This window comes from Echinops telfairi, unplaced genomic scaffold (genome assembly GCF_000313985.2).
Source record: "Echinops telfairi isolate 266 unplaced genomic scaffold, ASM31398v2 ScPeMD7_443;HRSCAF=831, whole genome shotgun sequence".
Classification (NCBI taxonomy): Eukaryota; Metazoa; Chordata; class Mammalia; order Afrosoricida; family Tenrecidae; genus Echinops; species Echinops telfairi.
Genome location: NW_022104341.1, coordinates 26,443,890 through 26,453,758, shown reverse-complemented (window position 1 = coordinate 26,453,758; position 9,869 = coordinate 26,443,890). Strand labels below are relative to the sequence as shown.

Genomic DNA, 9,869 nt, shown 5'->3' with positions numbered 1-9,869 from the left:
TCAATTTTCTATTATCCTGATACTCTCTTTGCTCTTTGTTGTTTCTTAGTGGCTGTCATCTCAGCCCCAATTCATGACAACTCCATGTACAACTGAAGATGCCGCCCCGTTCTACACTATCACCATGATCAGCTCTGGGTCTGACAGCTGGGATCCACAGGCTGAGTTTGGAAAGTAGATTGCCAAGCCTTACTTCTTAATGGTGTTGGTCTGGCGACTCCACTAGCATCATAGCACACACGAAGTCTCCACTGTCAGCAGATGGTGGGTGCACCTGAGGTATGGAACCCAAATTTCCCACCCAGAAAGCAAACATTCTACCACAGAATCACCAAGGCCTCATTCTTCCCACTTTATCAAATTTAATTCCTACTTCCTTTCCATTTGACATCCTTACTAGCACTTATTTGCCTGGTGAAGCCACTAACCTGGGTCAATTTGCAGACAACTATTCCTGCACTGATAAACGTAACTGAAGAAAAACACAATCACGATGTTTGTTTAAATTCATGTTATTAAGACACTTGGGCTCCTCACGTCGATTGGTAGTAATCATGCATTTCTCTAGTTCATTCTTACTCCTGCTGCCCTACAGTACTGCTTCATATCTGTTCCTTTCTTCAGCCAGAAACTCCGCCTCATTGTTCCTCTGCTGATCATCTATGATTTCACTGGAAAACATCTAAACCACCAAATCAGAACTCCACAGCCACCTTCTACGGCACCCTATCTGTCCACGTCCTTTACTTCACCTCCTGTTCACTGTAGCCTGTCTATGCCAGTAGCCCAAGTCAAAGTATCTACCTGTGGATGCACTAAGACCCATACCACCTGCCTCCAGTAATTACTGCTTCTCTTTCAAACACTAAATTTTTGGTCTTCACCACAAAAACATGTAGTTACTCTTCTAATCTTTAAAAAAAAATAGCATCACTACCCTCTCCAGCTACTGTCCTATTTCTCTGTGTAGCAAATTCTTTGAAAGGTAATTTCATCTACTATCTCTATAATTTCCTTCTTCAAGTTTTAGTTTCCACCATTTCTCTACTCTTTTCCATATCATCTCCATGCTGACAAATCCAATTAGGCTTTACTTCACAAAAACTGACAGTAAATCCTCCTTTCTTGACACAATCTTTTCTTGTGACTGCCAGGAAGCCACACTTCCCTGCTTTCCTAGTCATCTTAACCTTTGAATGCTGGCTTCTGTACGGGATTAATTCTCGAAAGACCTTCCCTGTTCTGTGTGCACTTGCTCGTCCCCTCTCCATGTTTCCAACTAATCACTGCGAGTGTATAGCTCAGGTTTACCTTCCCAAATCCAGACCCAAGTACTCAAGGACCTACTGACTTTGGGATCTCCTAGATAACTGATACTGAAAGTATCAAAACTGAACCCCCGATGTCCCTCCTAAACCAGATCACCCTGTAGCCTTCACCATTTCAGAAACTAGCAGCTCAATTTTGCAAATTGCTCGGGCCAAAACACTTAGTTCCTTCTCCTTTTCTGACCTCCACATTCCACCTGTTAGTGTTACTTTTCCAATATGTTCAAAATTCAATCATTGCTCTTCTCCTCAGTCCACATGGTCATCGTCTCTTAGCCTGAGTACTTCATTAGCTTACAGGTCACCTCCGATTCTGCTCACCAAGTGCAGTCCAGTCTCCATGCAGCATCCGGAGGGTCCACAGACGTCCTCCTCTACCGAAAACCCTGTGGCTTCCCATCTCGACAGACCTTTACAACGATCTACAACACCCTGTATCATCTGCCACCACCCTCCCCCACCTCACCGCACCACTCTCTTGGTTATTCTTTTTTGGCCACAATGGCTTTATTACTATTCCTTGCTAGGCAAACTCCAGACCAAGTTCTGCCTCTCTTTCAGATAACCTTCTATCAGGCACCCTCATTACTTTCAAGTCTTTATTATTCAAGTCATCTGGTTCCCTTCTCTAAGGTTTCAACCCCAGAACTAACATTTTTACATCCCCGCTCCGAAACTCGCAGGGGCAGGTCTACCCTGTCCTATGGGGTCACTGTGAGTTGGCATACACAGGATGGCAGTGACTTTAGTTTTTCCCTGAGGTACTTTCTCCCCTCCACCCTCACCCCCAGCCACAACTAACACCTTAACATCTATTGTCATATAAAATACTCTACATTTTACATCTTTGTTTATAGTCTTTCACACCAGAACTTGAGCTCCAGAAGGGTAGAGAGTGCCAGAACAGTTTTTGGTGGTTAGTTAGGGGCTATATGTATCTACTAATGAACTGCTGAATAATTTATGCTAGAGGGCTGCTGATTGCAAGTTTAGCAGTTCGAAACCATCAGCTGCTTTGTGGTAGAAAGATAAGGCTTTCTACTCCTGTTAAAGAGTTGCAGTCTCAGAATCCCATAGGAGCAGTTCTGCTCTGTCTTGTACGGTCATATTATTGGAATCGATTCTATAGCAGTGAGTTTGGGGCCGATTTTTGTTTTCTTATATCCTCATTGGATAATGGAGCCACTAATTTTTAATGGAAAGTTTTTAATGCCACAGGAAAATTGGCATCTTAATTCTTCTTACATCACTAATACATCAAAATTTCTCTTAGAAAGCAGCACAGTGTATACCGTATATACTCGTGTATGTATAAGCCGAGTTTTTCAGCACATTTTTAATGCAGTTTTTGTGGTAAAATTAGGTGCCTCGGCTGATATTCAGGTCAGCTTATATTCAAGTATATACAGTATCCGTGAAGGACATATATCATCTTAAATTAATACCTGTACAAATCAGAGTTAAAATCCTTGATTTTCACTATATTCTAGCAATGTGACCAATGGTATATAATGTGAGCTTTTTTTTTTTTTTTTTTTTTGAGCTTTCTGAAGCTTAATTTCTTCACTGAAGAATGAAAGTGAGAGCTCTTTCATGAAGCTAGTATAGGAATTAAGGGTATCAGCTAAGCACACCAGCCTGTGTGATCCAAGAAATGTGAATAATAAAATCCAAGAATAGAAGAGGGAATTGTACTACAGCTTAAATTCTGAACACCCAGTTTACAGAGGTCGAGATGACAGTGAAGGTCCAAAATCCGTTAAGACTTCACTGAAGACAAGCGAATAGCCTGTCCCTCACAAAGGGAAAGTGAATTAATGCAGATATACTGAAGTTATATTTTAACATTTAGTAATGTTTACCCTTTTGATCCATTTTTTATTTGTTCTCATTTTTGTTATTTTCTGTTTTCCTTTGGAGTGGGGTTTTTCTTTGTTTAACTTTGCTGTCGTTTGGGAGGTGGATTTTATATCATTTTCTTTAAAATGAAATTAAAATTTATATGAAATCCAGAATAAGTAAATCTATAGAGAGAGGCTCTAGAATAGATTACCAGTTTCTTAGTGTTATAGCAGGGAAGGCTGGAGGGAAATGGGGAGTTAAAAACAATGAGTACAAAAACGGATTATGATGATTATATAACTCTTCTCAATATATTCAAACCAATGAATAGTAAGAAAAGAAACAAATGAGTGGCATGTAGTCAAATGGCCCATCACAAAGCGGGTGCATAAGCAAATAAGTGAAGAAAGCTGATGGTGCCCGGCTATCCAAAGATATAGCATCTGGGGTCTTAAAGGCTTGAAGGTAAACAAGCAGCCACCTAGCTCAGAAGCAACAAAGCCCACATGGAAGAAGCACACAAGCCTGCGTGATCACGAGGTGCCCAAGGGATCAGTTATCAGACATCAAAGAACAAAAAATCATATCATTGTGTGCTCACTTCCATGATACGATGGCTGAAGACAAATGGGTATAAGCAAATGTGGCGAAGAAAGCTGATGGTGCCCGGCTATCAAAAGAAAAAAAAAAAAGATATAGCATCTGGGGTCTTAAAAGGCTTGAAGGTAAACAAGCGGCCATCAAGCTCAGAAGCAACAAAGCCCACATGGAAGAAGCACACCATCCTGTGCCATCACAAGGTGTTGAAGGGATCAGGTATCAGGCATCATCAGAACAAAAAATCTTTCCATAGTGAATGAGCGGGGGCATTGCGGAGTGGAGACCCAGAGCCCATTTGCAGGCCATTGGACATCCCCTTACAGAAGGGTCTCAGGGAGGAGATGAGCCAGTCAGGGTGCTATGTAGCAACGATGAAACATACAACTTTCTTCTAGTTCCTAAATGCTCCTCCCCTCCCCCCACTATCATGATCCCAATTCTACCTTGCAAGTCTGGTTAGACCAGAGGGTGTACACTGGTACAGATAGGAACTGGAAACACAGGGAATCCAGGGCGGATGATCCCTTCAGGACCAGTGGTGTGAGTGGCGATACTGGGAGGGTAGAGAGAGGGTGGGTTGGAAAGGGGGAACCAATTACAAGAATCTACATGTGACCTCCTCCCTGGGGGACGGACAACAGAAAAGTGGGTGAAGGGAGATGTCGGACAGGGCAAGATATGACAAAATAATAATTTATAAATTATCAAGGGCTCATGAGAGAGGGGGGAGCGGGGAGGGAGGGGAAAAAATGAGGACCTGATGCCAGGAGCTTAAGTGGAAAGCAAATGTTTTGAGAACAATCAGGGCAATGAATGCACATATGTGCTTTACACAACTGATGTATGTATGGATTGTGATAAGAGTTGTATGAGGCCCTAATAAAACGATTAAAAAAAAGAAGTGCTATGTGAAAATAGAATTATGAGGGGAAAAAAGAGACTACCTCTGAAATCAGCATACTTTATTTACTTGTTATGCTCCCTAACTAACTCTTTTTTTCCCCAGATTCTTCTCTTAATTTTATGTCATTGGTGTCTGCCAGGGGACTCCAGGAACTCAAAAGTTCTTTAAGATATATGAACTATGATTTTCCCAAAAAATCAAATTAATTTCGAAAATTGGCAATTCAATTAAAGTCTAAAGATCTTTTTGAATATGCCTTTTTTGTATTCCTGTGTTCACGTGACTTAATTATAGAAACTTGTTCAAAAGCAAGGGGTAGTCATATAACTGATATTTGTAATAACACGGCATGGTGAAAAGCCCAGGATGGCTTCCCCATCCTCAGAGCCTCGGTTTTGCAGTCCTGAGTACTCCTGGGGTGTGAAACCATACTCTCACCACACGCATCAGGATGGCGTACTGCACATTCAGCAGACTCACGTGCAGAGTCTATTGATATTGCCCTTACTCATGGGACCTAAAAGCAAAGCAAAGGGTAGAGCAACAAGTGATAAGATTTCTTTTAAGGCGGGTGGGATGGGGGGAACTATCCATAACGAAGGGTCTTTTATCTCTTTCGGAAATGTGTAAATATCTATTTCTAACTGACAGAGAATAAAAATACCCAGAAAAGGAGGCCAAAGTTTATGAAAAATAAGTCACCTAAGGAAATAGGAGAGACTATCACCCACAAGGCTTTAGAGGAGGACCCTGGCAGGAAAGAGTTTAATAAATCCCATTCCTTTGTAACAGGGCCCTGTGGGTATAAGTAAGAAAATGGTACTTGATAACAAAACTCAATAGATCGTTAATTGTTAATGAGGCAGTCTTCTGGTATTGTGCCATGCCCAAATCAAAAGCAGAAACCCAAATGTGTACATTTTAAAAAATGAAATCATTCAATAAAAATTGCTTGGCTTGGGGTCTTAAAACATTTTATGTGAGAAGGAAGAAGGATAATTAGTCAACTGGTCACTGGGTTCCTTGACTATCCCGTGCGGCCTCTCATCATCTGCATCCCATAATAGTAGCATTAAAACAACGTAACTTGCCTTAAGCCCCAACTCCCCATGGTGCCAAAAGACCCTCAACTAATAGTTCCTTGGCCTGAGGAGGTACAAACAGGAGTTTTAGGATATACATAAGGAATTTGCATGCCTCTCGAGTTGAAAACCAATCTGTTTCTCTGGAAGAGAAGTTCAAAAGTGTAAGTGTGGCTTAGAGAAGAGAAAACTGTATTAGTCAACACTTCCTACAGGTCTAAGGCAGCCATCATTAAGTGCAAGAGTGCAATGCTTCCCACTTTGCTCTACTTGGCCTGCCTCATGCTATCCTGCAGTGGTGTCTAAGCACAGACCGGGCAATAGGTTATCTTCCCTACTACTTTCTTTTTTTTTTACTTAGCTTCCCTATGAAGGTATCCCATCCTGATGACCTGCCAGCCAACCTAGAAAACAAAGAACTGCTCTCTTTCATACTAGAAAAAGTCACTACAGTCACATTATCCTGGCTTTTTAAAATGTTTGTTTACAGCTTTAATTTAGTGGAATGGTAAAATAATGGTAACAGAAAAAAAACTTGCTGAATTTACTGCAGGCAACAATGTATCAATACAACTCAGCATCCTATTGCCAAATAACTGACTACAATCAATCTCCGGCTCTTTACAAAGTTCTGAGATGCTTACTTTAATCTCAACTTGCTCTTCCATTTCCTTAGTTTTTATCGTAGTGTATTCCTTTTCAAGCCTAAGAAAGAAAAATGAAGAGTTAAAGGTATGTGCTCAAAACCAGTTTTTAAATATTTTTAAAATATACAGTAACACTTGTGAAAGTCAGAACCCAAGTAAGGCAGAAATCTATCAAAGAAGGAAAACTCAAACATTTCCCACTAATAGAGATTAAACATTTTTTAAAGTGGTATGACTGTCAGAGGCAGAAAAGTTGAAAAACAAGGCAGTTTAATTGCGATACAGCTCTCACAGGTTTCACTGTATTAGCAGACACAAACTGTAATTTCTTTAGGTTGCTGAAATTAAAACTTGAGACATTCATTATGAGAAACAGCATGTAAATCGAACTATAATAGCTCTTACCCAAAAAAAATCACTTCTCAAGTGACGTAAGAAATACATAATAGTAGAGTTCAGAAGTAAAAATATACAAGTGTAGGTAACAAACACAAGACTATGGTTACATAATCTATTCAGACTTTGACTTAAAAGCACTATAGTTGATTTTTAAAAGTACATTATATGGAAAAGGGAACAATAGTTCAATTACTAAGAGTTGCAACTAATAAACATACACGGGGCAAGGTTACAGTAATTTTAAAATTAACATTAGAATACCACAACCATAACTGCTGTTAATGAATGTTAGGGGGCCACCATTTAAGCAGTCTCAAAGTATCTGTCTCAAAATATGTAATAGGAACACGGGTGGAAATGGTCCGCTTCCAGTAAAGGATGCTGGCCGGAGGTGAAGTTAGCATCGCCAGCACTGACATCATGAGCCCTCGATTGTGATGCCGTGAGAAAAGCATGTCACCCTCCAGCATCCTCCCCAAGCATGTGTAACCCCGTAGTCTAATCAAGGTCGAAACACCAAACAGACCAAAATCTGATAGTCAGTTCTCTTTATTAAAGCATCAAGGTTATGAATGATAAGAAAAGGTAGAGGAACTGTCACAGAATGGAGGAGTAGAGAGACAAGGCAAATAAATTAAATGTACTTTTCTTGCAAATCTACGCTAAGTAGAACACAAAACAGAAAGTCCTGTTGCCATAAGTCACTGCAAGTCATGGCAGGATCATCTGTGGTAGAGTAGAAATACTCCATACAATTTCTGGGCTGTAGTCTTTATGGAAGCACACTGCCAGCCCTCTAGCCCATGGCACTGCTGGGTGGGTTTAAATTGCTTACCCTTTGGTTTATAATCAAACAGAAACTGCTTATACCACCCAGAGACTCTCAATTCTATACCATTGGTCTCTATGTCTAAGATTATAGCAGGGAGTATCATACTAGTTTACAGTATGGTAGCTTTATAGGACTTACTTTTTCATTTTTTTTGAGTTGTATTTGACTTGGTACGCCGCCTGGATTAATCTGTCTGTTCCGCCATCAAACTGATGTGGAATGACTCTTTGAAAGTGCTAAGGTACAATAAAAGAAAAGCATTAGAACTACTTAGTGCCCATATTATTAACCGCTCAACAGTCAAAACAAAAAGGAATCAGGAAATTAATGAACTGACTTACCTGCAACATACCTTCCATGTCAAGCTGCATTAGTTCTGCTTGATTCATTTGGAGAAGTGCTAATCCTACTCGAAACACTATTTCTAAACCCTGAGGAAAGCCAAACATATCTTACTCTTCCACCAACAAAAATTGATCACACACAATATTTTTAAGCTTTAGAGACATATAGTTCACATATCATATAATTTAATGGTTTAACGTTTTTTAATATTGTGCAGTCACCACCAAAACCAATTTTAGAACATTGTCTTCTTTCTTCTACTCATCGTTATTAACTCCTCATGTCCCCCAACCTCCTCTGTCATAACCCTAAGACACTATTAATCCAGTTACTGTCTCAATAGATTTACCCATCCTGGGTTTCATACACACGCGCGCACACACAACAAAATTTAAAAGACCAAAAAGTCCAATAACAACAAAAGAGAAAAAAGCCTCAATCAAAAAGAAAGCAGAAAATATTAAAAAGTAAAACAAATTTAAAATAGGTCAAAAGGGAGAACATATGATAAGGTGTTAACTTTTAACCTAACAACATCAGCCTTAACCCACTTTTCAATATACTCTGTCTGGTAACAAGGCTATTCACATCCCGAGTCAATGGTCAGAGGCAACTCACCGAGGCTTAATCCTGTGGAAACCCTGCAAATGGATTTTGGGCCTTCACTGTGACAGAATGTAAGGTCTTATACTGGTTCTCTTCTCCAGTCTTGGATTTTATTACTTACAAGCCTTGGATCACACAGGCTGGTTGTGCTTCTTCTGTATGGACTTAGCCAACACCTCAATTACACAGCTGCGTGGTCTAAGACTAGCCTTTAGGATCCTGATATTCTTTCTGATACCCAGGTACCATCTGATATTTTCGCCATACTTTACTAAAGTACTCATATCTTCAGTGGTGTCTTCATGAGGGGAGCATCCAGCAGGGTCACATGATAAGAATTAATTGTTGTTAGACTAGGGTTATGACATGACGTGTGAGTTCAAAATTCACTTATCTATGGTTTATATCTATCCATCTATCTCTGACTCATTTTAGAGACACCCTTATCATTTTATTGAAGAACAGTATAAGTCATCCCCATGTGGCATATGGTAACTCTATTGATAGTATCATTAATTTAGTCAAGGACACAGAATTTTAAAAACTGCTGAGAAAAGAAAAGCATATATGTATAAAACGGCTTTTTAGACTAAAATATATGGATTGTTGACTTATACAGATTAAGTGCATGGATACTATTTACACAATGATTAGAGATGGGGTAAAACTTTCATTAATGCTCACTCACAAAGGTAGAGTGATGCTGCTGGACTAAGACACGTCATAAAAAAGCAGAGACTCTATGAGGAGGCAAATGCATGGTAATCCTGAGGTGCCATGCGTCGGGCACCCTCAAAGTAAGGGATCTGAACCAATGACCACTATTCAATAATCTTGCGATAGTAGTCATCTGCTTCTTCTCACACTAGAGCATTTTCAGCTCCTTCAGTCTGCTGCCGGTGTGTTTTAAGGTAGAGTCAATTTCACTTAGTGGGGTTTCCACACTGGATCTTTCTGGTGTGGGCTATGAAGGATGTAGTTGTCTACAGCATAGGGCCTAGGTCATCAAGGGCTGGATAGAAATTAGGTTCAAAAAGTGTCCAATGATGGACATTATAAAGGTAGAGTCTCCCATTGGGATACACCGTATATACTCGAGTATAAGCTGACCATCATTATCAGCTGAGGCACCGAATTTTACCACAAAAACTGCATTAAAAATGTGCTAAAAACAAGGACAGATGAACCTCCCAGGACCAGTGGGAGGGTGGAGGGAAGGTGAGGGAGAAAGGGGGAACAGATGACAAGGTCTACATATAGCCTCCTCCCTGGGGGATGGACAGC

General features: G+C 40.2%; 1 protein-coding gene across 6 annotated transcripts in view; it reads right to left on the bottom strand.

The window, feature by feature from the left end:
• The window catches only part of EVI5 (ecotropic viral integration site 5), a 175,648-nt gene that overhangs the window by 121,347 nt on the left and 44,432 nt on the right, over positions 1–9,869 (bottom strand). For all 6 annotated transcript variants that reach the window (XM_013003877.3, XM_030886090.2, XM_045292124.1 and 3 more), the window contains 3 exons: positions 7,976–8,065; positions 7,773–7,870; positions 6,401–6,461 (listed from right to left, as the gene is read on the bottom strand). In XM_013003877.3, coding sequence (XP_012859331.1) covers positions 6,401–6,461; positions 7,773–7,870; positions 7,976–8,065 — 249 coding nt within the window. The remainder of the gene's footprint in view (positions 1–6,400; positions 6,462–7,772; positions 7,871–7,975; positions 8,066–9,869) is intronic.